We start from the raw sequence: 18,861 nt of genomic DNA on the forward strand, positions 1-18,861 counted from the left end.
CTGCTAATCTCCCTCCTCTCCCTCCCCCTTGATTTCTTATTACCAAATTATTTATATAAATTTGTAGACAGGTAAATCGTGTGAAAAAACTAGTCTGTTTTTCCCCCTACTGCTATTTTATAGAAAAATATTAAGTACCCCATAATAGAAGATTTTATGGACAAAGAAATTGGGAAAAATCTGACGGTATGAACTCTCTTATTATTAATAATGCATAATGAACACTGGCATGTTAAAAGACTTGAGAAGACCTCTGGTAAAATTAGACATTTGTTACTTTAACTTGTTAGTTCATGAACTTTGTGCATGACTTATTTGGCTTCCCTAATGCTTATTTATATACAAAGAAATGATGATTCTATAATATAGATTATATTTTGAGAAATGTTAGTATAGTCTAACGCTTTTATTTTTAACATTAAAGATTCTTAGAGTCTAAGTAGTTTTAGCCTGTGGTGGCTGGTTGGTTTTGGCAGAATCAAGCCTGGGAACTCTTCATAGTTCTCTCATGACATTATGTAGATCCCCGCCCTTCCTTTGCAGTAAATAAAAAGATGAGGCCTGCATTGCACTAAATTGATATAATATCAACATTATTATTATTATTATTGAAACCATGGTAAAAATAACTAAATTTGTCTTATATCATTTGATTTTACCACAGAAACAGTTGTGTGACTTTAATTTTCTTTATAAATGTCATTGAATAGAGTATATTGTGAAAGAATAGGGGCTTTTCGTAGTTACTGGTCATTGTTTTATTTTGTAGAAAAATAAGAGATTCACACACACACACAACTGTCTAACTGTTTATCTACCTACCTACCTGTCTGTCTACAGTCAAGTCTCAAATCCTTCACTGTTGTTGATAGTACGGAGGTAAATTGGCTGCATAGCAAAGAAGCAGCAGGATGTCTAGTTTTAGTTTCCTTTTGTCCCCAGGGTCCTAGCAGATTTCCTAAAACTGCCCATGACACTGTCCATGCAAGAAAAACTATGAGTTTAGAAAGTTCACTTCAAGCTGAAAGTTTTAATTTTATATCAAGGGCTTTGCATTTGGAAGAATTTACATTGAATATGTCCTTTTAGATAAAGAGACGTTTATAAACCTTGGTTCTTTAGGTTCTTGGCTGAAATATTTTGTCAACAAGACCTTATTACTGTCCATGAGGGGAAAGCAAAGATAGTGCTAAGGTTTTCCTGAGCCTTATCTCAGCTTCAGTTTCCTGGAGTTTCCCAAAACCCATTTATACCACAATTGAGTAAACGAGAATCTTGAAAGATTTAAAGTAGTGGAGAAAGTGGTATAGTTTGAAATATTTGCATAACACCAATTGGACCTCAGCTCAACCCCTAAGGATGCATTTTTATAAGAAGCCAACAGAGCTTCTGCTGTGCCTTCATGTGGATAACCATGAACAGAGATTAAATCCTTGAACAATGTATTTCTCTTTCCCACTTCTAATAGGTAAGCATATCTAACTAGCTTCCTAATGGGCAGGAGCACAGATATCTCAAAATCAAACATGTTTTAGCAGTTTGCCTCCATGTTTAAAAGTCGATGACTGCAACAGGCAGGAGATACGTAATATTTGTAAAGCACTTTGTATGTATGCAGCACTGCAGTGAACACTAAAACATTTCTGCCCTCAGTGAGCTTGTACCCATTATTTGATTATATACTAATATAAACTGGGGAAAAAAACTGCTTGTAAATGTTCAAATATTTGAATCGAAGTGGGGGTTATAAACATCCTCTAAGAACTTGAACAAGGCCAGAAGAACAAACAGAATTTAAATAAGTGGAAACTGAAACACTTCAGGTGTAAGGGAGCAAAAGATGGGTGGAAAAAAAAAAGAACAAGACGGCCTCCAGCATAACTCATAATGTAATAGGGAGGACAGCTCTATGAATGAAAAGGATGACGGTGGGGAAAGGAGAGTTGAATGATTGAATGACTTAGCATAGAAGCGTCAGCTTCAGTTTTCCAAATATAACACACGTGTCTTGCTCCTGTTTTGGTGGAAAAGCTTTCGGTCTTTCATCATTGAGTATGATTCAGCTGTGAATTTTTCATTATTATCTTCATTAAGTTGAGGTAGTTTCCTTCTATTCCTAGTTTGACTATTTTTATGACAGGGTGTTGAGTTTGTCAAATGCTTTTTCTTTGTCAGTTAAGATGATCATGTAGTTTTCTTCATTCTGTTAATGTGGTATATTACATTGATTGATTTTTCATATGTTGAACCATCCTTGCACTGCCTCCTGTCTTTGTAATTAAAGTTTTATTGGAACAAAGCCAAACTCATTTGTTTACATATTGTCTGTGGCTACTTTGATACTACAAAGTCAGAAATAAGTAGTTATGACAGAGGCCATATGGTTTGCAAAGCCTAAAATATTTACTATTTGGTCCTTAGAAAACATTTCCTGACTTCTGCTTCTAGAATCATCAGTATCAACGTAGTTCTTTAGTATGTCTTTAGTAGATATTCGCCAGTCTGTACTGACCAATATTGTGTAAATTGCTTTTCTTAATAAACTTACAGTTTATCTTCCTGCCATACAATAAGTCAGGGTTATAATTTGGTTAAGGAGATGTTAGATAAATAATGATTTTTAAGAGAAATGTTAATTTGAATAATGAATTTGTTAATGGCTTTTCTAATTTAACTTCATGGCTTATATTTTAAAATATCACACTCTACGTTGTTTATGGAGTTTATGTTTTCTTTTCCATAGGTGTATGTGGAATTTGATCATCTTGAGTGGGATAAACGAGAGTGGGTTAAAGTTTATGAAGATTTTTCAGCCTTCTTGGTGGAATACCACTTAATCTGGGCCAGAAGGAACAACCCTAGCCAGACTCAGGGATCAAAGAGCAAACAGATTCAGTGGCCTGCATTGGTAAGATCTATATTCCTATTTCATTAAGCATTTTCAGTTGTTTGTTTTAAAAGAATAAGAGCTAAATATAAGTTTAGATTTATCTTAGTGATTATAGGTTAATATTCCTGAGGAGGCTCCGAAGTATCTGGCAGATATTTCAAAATACTGCTTTCATTTTGTTAAACAATTCTGTGTGTCTTTTTGTTAGTACTCTTTCAGCATATTTAGTCCACAAATAGTTTATTCTGTTCAGCTAGGGGAAACATGAACTGACGACTGCTGAGAGATACTTGATTGATTTGTATGCAGTGTGAAAGAACTGTGTTGAATGAGACTTTGTAAGTGAACGATAAGAGGGTACTTTTTATAAATCATTCAGTAGCATATAATTTTCCTTAGTTCGTTAAATTTTGTCAAAATTGAGTGAGTCATTGTGGATAATAGCAGATATTTAATGTGAAATTACAGTTGACCCTTGAACAACATGGGTTTGAACTGTGGGGTCCACTTATACATGGATTTTTTTCAATAAATATATACCCCTGTACTGTACTATTTACAGCTGGTTGAATCCGCAGATGGGGAACTGCAGATTTGGAGGGCCAACTATAAAATTATATACACGTATTTTCAACTGCATGGAGGGTCAGGTCATAATCCCCATGTTGTTTAAGGGTCAACTGTAGATGTTAAGGTAATAAGTAAAATTATTTCATATCAGGAGGTATTCCATTTAAGAAAATAGTAGATTTCAATAAATTCTCAATTAGTTTGCAGAGTTTTATAAAAGAAACGTACTAACTAAACAGTATCATTAATTCTGTGGGAAAAAAGCCACATCTCTTTAACCATTGTTATCCCTGTTTCCTGGCAGGGTATTCGGCATTTAATATTTATTCAGTTTGTTTGAATGAAATAATTTTCTTACATTAATATCAAAGAAATATGTTAAAGCCATTGAAACGTTATTTCAGGTATTTGGTATATATATTATCAGGGTAGGTATTTCAGATTTTTTCAACATAAATTAACTACTTACAAGGATAGTTTTACTTGCTGATAATTGTAGTGCTTATAAATTTTCTCTTTTAGTTAGTTAACCCTTTAAAAGTCTGAGGAGTTAAGTGGTTAAAAAGCAAAGACAGAGAGGGAAGGAGAGAGATGATGAAATGAATTAATGGCGTTTTAAAAAGAAAATATAATATGGAAAGATGAAAGGTGATACTTATGAGTTATAGTTTTGATAGGATAGTTTGAATACTCTAGGAAAATAAAGAAGATAATTTTATCCATGATAGATTTTTAAAAAAATATTTGTTGAATGAATATGTTGGATTGTTAATATGAAGTTTTTTAAAACCATGACTAGCATGCTTTTTGATTCTATAAACCTTAACTCAAAAATTGGAAAAAATCTGTAATTATCACATATATGTGAATTTTGTATGAAAAGTCTCAAAAGCAGGAAGCAGTAATATCAATAATACCAAAAAGTATGCCTTAGTATCATAGTTAAAGAATAAACAGAACTTTAGAAAAATCTTTGCCCTTTATTAGAGAGAGTTAAAATCAAGGTGAATTCCTAATGTATATTTGTAAATTACTGATTTTGGAGAAAATTTCTATTAGGAAATACTGTTTAATAATTTTTATCATAATTTTAGAAATTTGTTTCTGTTGAAAATCTTTTAACCTCACAAAACTACTTGAATAAGCACCAAACTTCTTTTTAAAATTCAACTTTTTTTATATATATAAAAGCAAGTACATATTATTAAAAACTTGGAAAGTGCTAAATGGTATAAACTAGAAAATCATAATCATTCTGTTTTGGCTTCCAAGGAATATCTAACTTAATTCTTTGACATATTTTCTTATAAAATATATTTCTCTGCCTTTTTTTTTCAAGCACAGAGTTAAATAATTTTTTTGAATTGTGGTGCAATGTGCTTAACATAGAATTTTCCATTTTACTTATGTTTAAGTGTGAAGTTTAGTGGCATTAAGTACATTCACATTGTTGTACAGTCTACAGAAATTATTCCATCTTATAGAACTGAAACTCTGTACCAATTAAACATCAACTCCCCATTCCCCCCTTTTCCCAGCCCCTAGCAGCCACCATTTTACTTTCTGTCTCCATGATTTTGACTACTCTGTACCTATATAAGTGGAATCATACAGTATTGTCTTTTTGTGACTGGCTTATTTCACTTAGCACAATGTCTGCAGTGTTCATCCATGTTGTAGCCTGTGTTAGAATTTCCTTCCTTTATATTATTGTATGTACATACCACATCATGTTCAGTCGTTTGTCTGTTGGTGTACACTTGTGTTGCTTCCACCTCTTGGCTATTGTGAAGAATACTGCTGTGCTCTTGGGGGTACATATATCTCTTTGAGACCATGCTTCCACTTCTTTGGGGTAAATATTCAGAAGTGTAATTGCTGGATTATATGATAATTCTATCTCTTAATTTTTTTGCGGTTACTGTCAGAGCAGCCATACTATTTTACATTCTAGCCAACAGTTGCTTTTTTTTTCAGTTTTTTGATAATAGTCATCCTACTGGATATGAGGTGCTGTCTCCTTGTTGTGATTGGCATTTCCCTAATGATTAGTGATGTTGAACATCTTTTCATGTGCTTATTGGCCATTTGTATATCTTCTCTGGAAAAATGATTCTTCAAATTCTTTGACCATTTTTGAATTGGGTTGTTTGTTTTTATGTTGAGTTTTAGGAGTTCTCTGTAGTATTCTGGATATTAATCCCGTATCAGATTTGATCTGGAAAACATTTTCTATCATTCTGTGGGTTGTCTTTTTACTTTGGTGATAATGTCTTTCCATGCATAACATTTTAAATTTCTCAGTAAGTTAAATTTGTCTATTTTTTCTTTTATTATCTTTGCCTTTAGTGTCATATACAAGAAATCACTGCCAAATCCAGTGTCATGAAGTTTTTGTCATATGTTTTCTTCTGAGAGTTTGATTGTTTTAGGCCTTACGTGTATGCTGTTGATCCATCTTGAGTTAATTTTTGTATAGGGCATTAGATAATGCTCAACTTCATTCCTCTGTTGTGAATATCCAGTTTCCCAGCACCATTTGTTAATGAGACTGTCCTTTCTCCACTGAATGTTCTTGACACTATTGTCAAAACTTCTTTTACCGTATATGTAAGATTTGATTTCTGGGCTCTTTATTCTGTTCCGTTGGTCTCTATGTCTCTCTTTATGCCAGTACCACACTGTTTTGATTTCTGAAGCTTTGTAGGAAGTTTTGAAATCAGGAAGTATAAGTCCCTCAACTTTTTTTATTTTCAAGATCGTTTTGGCTGTTTGGTGTCCCTTGAGATTCCATATGAGTTTCAGGATGGATCTTTCTATTTTTGCAAGAAACATGGGGATTTCTATAGGAATTGCATTGAATGTATAGATCACTTTGGATAGTATTGATCTCTTAACAATAGTAAGCCTTCCAGTCCATGAACACATATCTTTCCATTTATTTATGTCTCTTTTAAATTTTGTTAGCAATGTTTTATAGTTTCCAGTGTACCAGTGTTTCACCTCTGTGGTTAATTCCTAGGTAATTAATTCTTTTCTGTGCTATTGTGTATGGAATTGTATTGTTAATTTTATTTTCAGATTGTTCATTATTATAGTATAGAAATGCAGTTGACTTCCATGTGCTGATTTTATATCCTTCTGCTTAGCTAACATCCTACTCAATTGTGAAAAAACTGGAAGCTTTTCCGGAAGAGAAGGATGACACTTAGACAAGGGGAAAAAAAAGGCATCTAAATTGAAAAAGAAGTAGTAAAATTATTTGTTTGCAGGTGGTATGACCTTGTGTGGTCACACACACACACACACACACACATACAAGCTAATAAGGGAATTCAGAAAAGCAGCAGGATACAAAATCTGTGCTTTCTTTTTTTTTTTTTTTTAATAACAGGTGGTGGAAACCTACAGCAGCACAAGGGGCTATGCAAGTTTAGAGGCAGGAGGAATCACTTAGGTTAGGAGGATCAGGCAAGGAGGGATGGGGAGGGGACTGGCATTTGGGGTTTATACTCTTTTTTTTTTTTTTTTAACAGATTATTTTTTAAAATTTATTTATTTATTTATTTATGGCTGTGCTGGGTCCTCGCCTCTGTACAAGGGCCTTCTCCAGTTGCAGCAAGCGGGGGCCACTCTTCATCGCTGTGCGCGGGCCTCTCACCATCGCGGCCTCTCTTGTTGCGGAGCACAGGCTCCAGATGCACAGGCTCAGCAATCGTGGCTCATGGGCCCAGCCACTCTGCGGCATGTCGGATCTTCCCAGATCAGGGCACGAACCCGCGTCCCCTGCACTGGCAGGCAGACTCTCAACCAGTGCGCCACCAGGGAAGCCCCTGTGCTTTCTTTTAATCATAGTTTTAGCTGAACCTGCATTAAAATTGTAGATCCTGGTTTTTTTTTTTACTTAATGTTTTATCCTATACATTTGTCCTCAAGTTTTATTGGCTGCATAATATTTGATCCTATAATGATCCATTTCCCTAATGTTTGGTATTGTAGTTGTTTCTAATTTTTTGTGATTATAAATAGCTGTAATAAATATCATTATTATAAATATGTAAATCTTTTTCTGAATCCGATTATTTTTAAAACTTAGATTCATGGTAGTAGAATCACAAGGGTATGAACTTGAAAACAAGAAAAATCTAAAAATATCCTAATACTCCACAAATTATTTGAAAGTTGTACTTACTACTATTGTCCCCAGTGTATGAGTGTTTTCATCTCACCCTGACCCTAACCCCCCAGCTCCCCCCCACCCTGCCTGTAAGCATTGATTACTTATTTTCAGAACATCTTGTAAAACCCAAACAAACATTGGAAAAGGAGGATTTTTACAGTTTGAGAGGTTTAAGAAGTGCAGAATTGAATGTTATTATTTTTATATCTGCTAAATTGATATTTTAAAATACTATTTTATTGTTTTAATTTGCATTTCTTTAATGGGATGAGTACTTTCTCATATTTATTAGGAACTTGTATTTTTGTGAACTGTTTTTTCAATTACTTATTAGGGTTTTGTGTTTTTCTAATATTATGAACTTTTAAAATATTATTACAGATACTGTAACTCTTTGTCATATTTGTTTCATGGTTTGCTCAGCTAGTTTTATGAGAGAAAGTCTATTTGAATTGTATGTTTATATTTAAAGAAAGTCTGTCTAATGTGATATCTTCCTTAATTCAGATAGTCAGGAAGTGTCTTCCTTTCTTCCTGTTTCCTTTCTTTCTTTGTTTCAGGGGGTTGTAAAAATTAATAGAACAAACGATTGAAATCAGAATGTATGATATACTCTAGAAAATAATCATTTTAACTTTCATAAGACTTGGCAAACATTCATTTATGTATAATACATGTGACTAAGAGTCTATTGTTTATCTGTTCACTAAAATGAGGCTTATTTAAGGAAATCTACAAGCAGCAGTTATGAAACTCAGAATTTTTAAATTCATATAGCATAATGAAATACTATACATACAAATTTGAGTTATTTTAGGGATACATATGAGGTAGTAATAGGCTGAAACACAGTAGAAAGTTAGTCTTGTTTTTAATTCTCTACAGATTTTTGTAGAGAATTAAATGTTTGTAATTCTGTGCACCTGATAGTTGCTTTCCTGTTCCTTTGTACTTAAACATATGTTTGTATTATCTTCTTTCCAGTTGTTTCACACCTTGTGTGGTACCTGTTAAATATTACATGTTGGTTATATTATCTAGTCTCCTTCTTATTCTAAGAAATCAGTGGAAACCAACAATATACCTGCTGGTTTTTGGAATCATGACAGGACAAAAAAAATCCTTTTATCTCTTTAACCTATTCTAAAGTTTACTTTAAAAGTTTAAAAATAAATAAAACTTCAATAAAATATGGGATAGTATAATACCCAGGTTACTTCTCTGGAATTGTCTCCTCATCTTTCTTCCCAGGATATCAATAGCAGAACATGTATTGGAGCACCACATATGTAACATGCTGAAGTGGTGTCTTCTTTTTTTTTTTGGCTTGGTCCTGTAGGATCATGGTACCACCTGAGGCCATTTTGATGATGGAGGCCAAGGTAACTTACATTTTTATGTAAGTTACTTAATATGTTGTTAAATTTTATTTTTTAATGAAGCAAAATACTCATGAAATCACATTTATCTGCACCAGGGAAAGAAAGTGTTGCATTCATAATTGAAATCAACGAATCGCCTACCTAACTGGGTTAGGGCCCTGGCTCCATCTCCTTTAGGAAAACCTTCTGTGGGGAGTGGGGCTTCGACCCTAACCCAGCTGGGCTGTAACACTGCTGCATTTTCTAAGGGGCTGAGTTTTCTACTACTTTTCTGCTGACCCAGCCTTCCAGGTCACCCCATCCAGAATTAATTTTACCATCTTGTGCTCCTGTAGAACATTGTTTTTGTACCTTTATTTTAACAACTAGTACATTCTGCTTTGTATTATACCTATTTGTTCACGTCTGTCTTTCTCTACTAGATTGTAAGTTCTTTGAGGACAGGATCATGTCTTAGTCACCTCTGTATCATCCTAGGACTCTAGCACAGTGCCTTACCCATCTTAGACAGTGAGGAAATGCTTATTTTAAAGTGATAGATTTACTCTATCCCAGCTAGTGAAAAAGAACCCCACTGGGAGTTACAGCAAGTTTCCTGGCTATTACTTTATGCTAAGATCAAAGGACAAGAGAGCATCATCAGCCAGTTGTGGTAAAAATGTGTTTGTTAAGTTACCAATTTTACATGGCAAGTAGTCAAAAACAAACAATAAAAATGTTTATAATAGATGCCCTCTTTCTAATCAAATACAAATGTGATTCCTTAAGTTGTCATGGGGGGAAATGAACTTATATCTTCATTGTCAACTAAATATGCCAATCTACAGTAATTTATCTGAATTTCTGGAATGAGTTTTAGGAAGCTCTGACTTCTCCTTCTTCCCAATGCAACTTTTCCTTTGCTAGATAAGTTATTCTGGTTTGACCAGGAATTGCGATCAGATCATAAGCATGTGAGCCTTCATCAATATGTTTCCTTTAGGCTTTTTGCCTAGTGAAAATACTTTTTAGTTGCTCTCTGTTCTGAAAGAAACCTTCTCAAAGTAGAACAGAATTCACCTCTCTTTGGGACAGACTTACATTTATGTCTCTTATATTTCCAAACTTGGTTAGATTATGACTTCAACCAAATTTTACTGAAATGTGAAGATATGCCACATTCCAGCTATGAAATGAGCTTTCACATAAATTCATTTAGAAAGTTTTTACATATCGATAGTTGAGTTTTCAGAATTAGAATTTAAGTTTTACAGTTCTTTGTACTTCAGTAAATAATGAAATGGTAGTAAAGATAATAAACCTTCAGGATTATTATTTCTCAGGAAGGTAAAGCACTTTAAGAGATCAAATTATATATAGTAAAGTATTAGATTTTTTAAATAACAAAGTCTAATACTAGAAAGGATTCCAGTGAATGAGCATGTCTTTCATTTCTTGTGGGTCATAAAATGACATTATTTGGGGGGAAAGTATTATTTTGTAAGGACCATAAAGAAGTTTCTACTCTTTGATTCATTAATTCTACTCTTAGGAAATTATCCTTATAAAATAATTCTTAAAAAAGTAAGAATTATAGTCAGTTCAGCCAATGTTTATCAGATACCTAATATGAGCCAGATAGTCCTGCAGATAGAAAAATTAAAGGTATAATGTTACATGCAGGAAGTTGTTCATTAAGTCCTACTAAAGAAGAAAAAAAGAAACAACTTTGATGTCTGAAAATCTGTGAATGGTGTTAATTTTCTGAGAGATTATGCAGCTTTAAGCATTGTAATTATGAATACTTTAGAGAAACATGGACAAATAAAATTTAAGTAAAAAACAAATCTTGATTATAGTGGTGTTAAAATTCTGTACTTAGAAAGTATTATAAAGTAATTAAAATTATTCTTTTAGAATGGAAGGCATATGCCTGATTATAATTTGTCTTGTCAATAAAAACAACTATTATTTCCCAAGATATTGGAAATTCTGATGTAATTAGTTTGTCTTGCAGTTTTTATTTTGGAAATAGTTTTCTTCAAATGAATTAGTTTAGTTTGTTTTAGGCTACTGTTGATATACTTTGACATATGCTTTTTATCTTAATACAGCATTTTTAATATCTATTCTTAATAGTACAAAGAATTAAGACTTTCTAATAAAAGTGACAATTGAAACAATGACCAAGTAAAATATAATAAAGATTATTTAAGATTTGTTTTTAATTCAGTCTGAATTACTGTTTACTCATAGATTTACATGGCATGATATGACCTTAGAGATCTTCTAGTCATAGATTCAGAGAATGTAATTGCTGAAAAAGACAACAGAAACCTAGCAGTCATCTAGGAAGGCAATGTAATATATTAAGAACATAAGCCTTGATGTTGGATTTCCTGGTTCAAATCTCTACTCTGCCCTTTGCTCTTAATATCTGGATGAAATTAAATCATTTATTCTCCCTATGTCTCACTGTCTTCATAATAGTAGTACCTACCATGTAGAGTTGTAAAGGTTAAGCAACAAAATATGTAAATAAAAACCTCAGAACAGCAAGGTCCTACTGTGTAACAGGGAACTATATTCAATGTCCTGTGATAAACCATAATGGAAAAGAATATTAAAAAGAAAAAAGAATGTCTATATGTATATAACTGAGTCAGTTTGCTGCACAGCAGAGATTGGCACAACATTGTAAATCAACTCTACTTCAGTTAAAAATTAAATTAAAAAAAAAAAAACTTTTGTATAGCACAGCAATGAGTTTAACCAACTGTACAGTTTTTAGGTGTAATCCCCACAAGACTGCCTCTCTTACAAGTTTGAGGGTTTCCCAGACCTATTCTTCAGTTTGATAATTCACTACAAGGACTCATAAAGCTCACTGAAAACTGTGATACTTGTGCCTATGATTTATTGCAGAGCCAGGATGCAAATTAAAATCAACCAAGGGAAGAGATGCCTAGGGCACAAAGTACAGGAGGGTCTACACATGGACCATGAAATTCATAGACAGCATTATCTCCTTCTGGCCACAAAGTGTGACAGTTGCAGAGTATTGCCAACCAGAGAAGCTCCCTCGAGCCTTTGCTGGCCATAGTTTTCATTGGAGCTCAAGCACATACTGTCTGCATATCTGAGCTTTAGTCTCTATTTCTTTCTGGAGATCAGACTAATACCTTTAGTTATCACTTACTCTAGAAGTTGAAACTGATATTGAAATATCTAAAGTCCCCATCATAAATTAATTGTTGGACAGTCCAGTGGCCAAAGCCCTGAAGCAAACAAAGACACTCTTATCACAGGGGCCTAAAGATCACCTCCCAGTAGCTGAAATCCAGACCAGACCTCTCTTTGGGTAGGTAGGGTTGCTTCTTCACTAGACAGGCCACCCCCATAGCCTTTAGCCTATGCTGTCTTACAGCAAAACAGTCATATTTGTCTAGACATCTGAATTTAGTATAGCATTTATATGACAGTCACAGTAATAGTAATAGTATGAACATACTCTACATTTGGAAGTGCCAGTGTTGAGTAGGGATAGATTTAAAGAAACTGCTAATCTGATTTATAAAGCCATTACATACGTTTTCATATTCTTGTAGTAACTTATTATTTATTTTCCCTCATGATCTACCACTATTTGTACCTTATGATAAACTTGTACAGAACTATTTAGTATAGAAATTAGCTGATGGTTAGCTAAATCTAGTTATTCCCCAGACCATTCTTCTTCTATCAGTATTACATTCTGAGAAGGCTCAATTTTCTGATACAGTTAATTATCAGTATTATTATAAGACTTACATAAGGTAATTGAATCTTACAGTGATAGTGTTATGTCATATCGTAGTATGGTCATGAGACAGTTCAGTTTCACTAAAGAACGATCAGTCATTATTGCAGAGGAATTTGCTATGCTCCTAACGGAATTGAATCTTGCCCATATATCAGATATTATTATGGACAGGCTTAGTTAACAATTGGCCCTTACTCATTTTTTTCTGGATTCTAAGTCAGTTTAGAACAAAGTCAATCACCCTGTCTTAGTTCACAAGCTTGTACTAAGACTGTTTTCCATTGTGTGGTGTTAAGAAGTAAGGCCCACTTCTCTACTACAGGGAGTACACAAGGAGTATTGAGAATTATATTAATTATATTAATATTATAACTATCTTATAGGATATGTCTTATTTTGATTAGTCATAGGGGCAAGGGCAGTCATAGTGCATTGGTATAAATTACAGGTGCCCCAGAAAAACTTCCATAGGTTTAGAGGTATGTAGGAATCCCATGGGTGTGCTACTTGAGCCTTAGCAGCTAAGATGGAGGGCCATTTTCCCAAGGCTATTTTGACCTCAACCTGTGAAAAGGACCTTTTGGGTCAGAGTACAAGTCCTTTCCCAGTGCTGGTGCCTAGCATTATTTGTTGAGTCTGCCTGACCCATTTCACTAAAACCTCATTATTTTCATAGGCTGATTGCCATCCCTTGCCTTCCTCCTGGAAGAGACCTCCCTCTAATCTCCTTATTCTAGTTAGCAAATCTTTTTCTTCCTAAGCTTGGCCAGGTGTTAGGATCTGCCCCAGTATCTCCCTGACTTTCTTCTTAACTGTTACAGATAACAAGAATCAAGAGATAATATAGTTAGCTCATTTAAAAAATTTTACATTTCTTTATGTATCCAGTGAGCCAGATCTCTATGAGTTGGATCCATCATTTCTAAATTTCACTGGTAACTTTCACCTCTGCTAACTGATCATTATACAGCTACAGTTCCAAACCATGGGTGGTCAAAGGGCCACCTGGGAGTCAAAAGGTTTGTCCTCCACCATCCTCTCATTCTTTTCCCAAACTACATAGTAGAGGTGGTTAGCATTTGTTGCACAAATCCCACTTCTGACACCAACTCACTTAGCTCAGCCAATTGTACAGTTTGAGCAAACAGTCTCTGCAAGACAGCCCTTCTGACGCCATTGCAAGTTCAAGGCTTTTGAAAACCACCCTCAGTTCAATTAATTTGCTGGAGGGACTCATGGAACTCACTGAAAACTGTTATGCTCAAGCCCATAGTTTGTTACAGAGAAAAGATACAAACTGAAATCAATAAAAGGTACAGACTCCCATAGGAGTCTAGACGTGGAGCTCCTGATCATCATCTTTTTGTGGAGTCATGGATAGTGTTATCTCTTCCTGGCTACAATGTATGACAGTATGCATAGATTATTGTCAAACAGGAAAAGCTAAGTCAAGCCTTTGGTTTTGTTTGTTTTTATTGGAGCTTGATCACAAACTGTTCACATGGCTGACTTTTAGTCTCTAGCCCCTCCCAGACTGTCAGACTAATATCTTTAGTTATCACTTCCTTTGGAGTTCACAGGTGATAATGTATGGCTCAAAGCCTCATCATAGGTCACAGTGAATTATTCTTTGGATATAATTTATTAAAAATCTTTATATCCTAAAATTATTTTGGAATCTTTTTCTTGATTATTTGACCTTTCTATTATAAGTATTTCCCATATCTCTTTGTCTTTTTTGTTATGCTTGGAATTGCTAGGGATTTTTGTTTTGTTGCTGTTATAATTCATAGCAGCCAAAAGCAGCTAGCCATATAAAATAAATATAGAGATTGTTGGTTCCATTTTCTTCTTGTCCAGAAATATGGTTGCCTGTCTACCATGTGTTCTCATTTGAGAAATTATTTTCAGTTCTTGTGGGGAAAAACTCTGCTTTGGTGTTGAGTTTTAAATGCTTGCCTCTTTACAAAAGTAGCTTCTCTTTCACTGTATAAATACTTTTTTGTTTTAATTTATAAATGGTTACAAGTAACTTAAAATGCAGCAGCATTATATATATGTCACATGATAATTTCATTCATGCAGTAAATATTTTTTAACATTTATTATGTGCTAAGCATTATGTAAGTACTGTAAATCCAACAAGTATGGTCCTTGCTGTCTGACACATAATTATTTAAATGCAACTGTGAAGAGTTCTATGAAAAATACAGATCTCCCTTGATACTGTTGTAAAGCTTATTTATACTTCCATTTGAAAAAATATGATGTAAGTTTTCTTACATGTAATAATATAAGTAATATAACATCATTAGGTTTTTGAGGGCTTACCAAGTTCCAGGCATTTTTCCCAGTGTTTTTGTATCATCCCTTGGAGACTGATATTTTTATTATCCCTGTTTTACAGATAGGCAAACTTGAGACATGGTATAGTTAAGTAAGTTACTGAGGAAAGAAATAACTATTGAAAAGTTTAAATAATTATGTAAGATTAAAAGTGATAATCTTTTCTCATTCTCTTTCATGTATTTCCCATAGGTATCCCTAGTTAACAGATCGTTATATGTCCTTTTAGAATTCCCCACTTTTCCTCCCTTCTCGGTAAATATGCAAATATTCTGCAAAAGTCTTGTTTTAAAACTAAATAGATAACTTACTATGCATGTACTGCTTTATGAATTAAACGTGATTTTGATATCTTAAGGTTGTAAAGTTGAAATGGATATGTGAACCATGAAAGATAGGCAAATCATTGTAGCATCTTGTAAACTGGGTAAACCCGAAGATAATTGTGCTAATCTTGGGGCTCCCCTAGGGATTTCAAAGAATATAAGAATGATTTCCAAGATCTTTTCTATTCTTCAGGAGGATTTGAAGGTAAGGTGTATCAAAATAATTCACTTTCACAGTGAAGAAAAGGAGGGCTAACCTTCTTGGGTGAAAAAAATACAGATTAAGAAATGTTTTTATCATTTTGAATGTCTGTCTCCTACTTTTAATTGAGTAATGCCAGGAAATCTCTGGTATTCTCTCCCCACCCCACCCAGTATTCCTACATATAGTGTGTTTGCGGACAAAGTTTATCTTTTATAATCTATGAAGTAGTGGTCAATCATATATATGTAGTGGTGGTAGATACGGATTTGGATGAAGTCATTTGCAGTCCTTTTCTTACTATGATGCAGCAGTGCTATGTACTGATATATAGATTGTGTAACCCTAATACTGTTATAATTTTAAATTTAAAATAAATGCTATTTAAGCTTAGTTTTTCCTCTCCTCATTGGAGTACAAGGAGTCCATTTAAATATAGCATATCTGAAGAACATTTGAGTAATTCTGGAACACCAGATGAATTTTATTTTGGAAAAACAGTGATGCATGTAGTCTGCTATTTCAGCTTAATTATGGTGTTACGGAGCTTTAAATCAGCTTGTCTTAAAACTTCATCATTGTGTAGTCCAAATAAAGCTGGATCTGCTTGACTCCTGACTTAGTACCCCTCTCATCATTACATATTATCTAAAATTAACGCACGTGAGCAAACAGTGTCTTTTTTGAATAAGTACCTAGAGAAGACAACACAGAGCACAGAACAAAACTTCTACAAAATCTTTGTGTGTTTCTCTTAAACCAAGAGCTACTCTCATACAACTGTCCCTCAAAAAATTTTTTTGCCTGCTGCTCAACCTTTGACCTTTCTTTGTTCATCCACAAAACTGCCTGAATCTTTCTCTTTCAAGAGAAGCTTTATACCCTTTCTTATGTAAATAAATTTCTCACGTAAATAAAAAACCTCTGTTTCAGGGTTTTTATAAATGGTGTGAAGGCATTAGGAATCCTTGTGATAATGAAACAGTTCTGTATAATGGTTGTGGTGGTGGTTACATGAATCTTGCACATAGGATAAAATTGAATAGATTGCGTGCACACACACAACTATGAGTGCATGTAAAACTGGTGAAATGAGATTTGTAGTTTGTACCAGTATCAGTTTCCTGGTTTTGACATTATGCTATAGTTCTATAAGATGTTACTGTTAAAAGAAACTAGGTGACTTTTTTGCAATGTCCTGTGAAGGTGTAATTATTGCAAAATAAAAAGAAAAAAAAAGTAGGTCATAACACATGTGAGAGAAATTTGAGAAACACTTTCTTTTTACTTTTTTTTTAAACAAAGTCTCCATTCTCCTCAACAAAGTGCTGTTAGGCATTTATTTTAATTAAAGTAGATTAAATTTTTAAAAAGTAATATAAAGGTTATTGATTAACACAAATAGCCAAAAGATTAGGAAATGATAAAAATTGTAGAATAAACTAAAGAAATTGAAAATTCAAATAGAAAATACTCTGAACAATAAAGGTAAAAGAAAGTAAATGTAAAAGTTAACTAACTTATTTTCAGAAATAGAAGAAAGTAAAAAAATATACAAGTTCATATAAAAGTCCCTGTTTAGCATGTTCATCTCAATTGTAATAAATAAAATAAAAACATAACATCATTAGTTTCAGAGATCTAAAAAATGATATAAAAATGAAAAAATGGTTAAAATAAAGAAATGGTTAATATAAGGAGGATCCAGCTAGTTGGACACAGTAAATAATATAATACAATTAGAAATTTAAAAATTAGAGAAAAGATGTCAAAACAATGAAAAAACATGAACAGTTTGAGGTCAAGGAAATTAAACATGTAAAATTTCATTGGCGTTACAGAAAAAAAGACATCCGGTGACCACCTTTCTCTTATCTCTCACTTAGTAATATGAGGGAGGTTCGTTGATGGGACAGTAAATTCATAATGACCTTCTTTAAATCATTTATTGTAGTTGTGGCTAACTTGTACTTATGTTTACAGTTAAGTGCCTGATTACTATAAAAATGATAATTTGGTAATGGTTTTAAAAAGACTTCCGAATGTTTTGGTTCTCAAAAAGTGTCAGTCGGTTATTATGAATACATTTTCCAAATGAAAATCTAATTTTCACCTGCTTTGCTTAGAACCCTTCAGTGTCTTCTCATCTTAAGAAAAAGACCAAACATCCATTTATAAGACTTTGCATGATCTTGCCCTTCTAGCCGTATGAACCACCCACACATCCCCACCCCCTGTTGCCCCATTGTTCTTCATAGCCCATCCCTGTAATTTTCTTTGAATTCTTAAAAAATACCATATTTTCTCCTGCCTTGGCACATTCTGTTCTCTCAGCTTAGAACACTTTCCCAGTTAATTTATACCTCAAATATTACTTCATTTCTTCGTGGAAGGCCTCTCTAAACTCATGGTTTAAATTGAGGAAAGTACTTAGTAAATTTTCCTAATTTCATTTATCACAGTTATAATTTTGCATATTTTATGTGATTATTTGATGAATGTCAGCCTGCTGGTAGATTGTATACCCCATGGAGGCAGGACTGTGCTTGTTTTTGTTCAGCATTGCAATCCCTCTCCTTCGTTAGTGAAACACTGAATTAGACTTAAAATTCATCACACTCTCCTCTTTATTTTTGACTGTTTTATTGCTTTGTCTCTGTGCTGTATTTCCTCTGACCTGTCTTCTAGTTTACTTACTCTTTTCAGTGGTATTTAATAAGCTTTTATTCATTCATTGCTTTTTCAAAAATTTTCAACGAATCTATTTTCTTATACCCTAGAAGTTTTTTTGATTCTTTTCCAATTCTGCTTGCCCTTTTTATAAAAAAAATTAAAAATTCTGTTTTCTATACATATTTCTAAAGTTGTCTTTTATTTCTTTAAACATACACTACTTGTATTTATTCTGTTAACCTGTGTCTGTTAATTCTCACGTCTTAAAGTTTTTCCTGTTTTGCTGTCTCTGCTGGTTCTCAGCCATGCTACCTTGTGTTTAGTTAATTTTTAACTCTCCACTCCCCCTTTCCAGGCAAAGATGGTTGGGGGATTTTTGTGACAATATTGTTAAGTCTAGAATGAAGGTAGATTTCTCCAGAGAGGATTCGCTATTCAGTCTGCCATATATCTGGGGTGACACCATCATGATGGTCTTAGATCACTGTAAATTCAAAGCTTAAAGTTTTTT

The 18,861-nt window shown here is 33.6% G+C and overlaps 1 protein-coding gene across 6 annotated transcripts in view; it reads left to right on the forward strand.

Moving 5' to 3' along the window:
* The window catches only part of JMJD1C (jumonji domain containing 1C), a 313,147-nt gene that overhangs the window by 131,532 nt on the left and 162,754 nt on the right, over window positions 1-18,861 (forward strand). For all 6 annotated transcript variants that reach the window (XM_082407410.1, XM_082407409.1, XM_082407406.1 and 3 more), the window contains exon 2: window positions 2,744-2,908. Coding sequence is in view for 5 of the 6 variants with exons in the window: in XM_082407409.1 (XP_082263535.1) it covers window positions 2,744-2,908 (165 nt within the window). In the remaining variant the exon portion in view is untranslated. The remainder of the gene's footprint in view (window positions 1-2,743; window positions 2,909-18,861) is intronic.

Source organism: Balaenoptera borealis (genome assembly GCF_965194805.1).
Source record: "Balaenoptera borealis genome assembly, chromosome: 10".
NCBI lineage: Eukaryota > Metazoa > Chordata > Mammalia > Artiodactyla > Balaenopteridae > Balaenoptera > Balaenoptera borealis.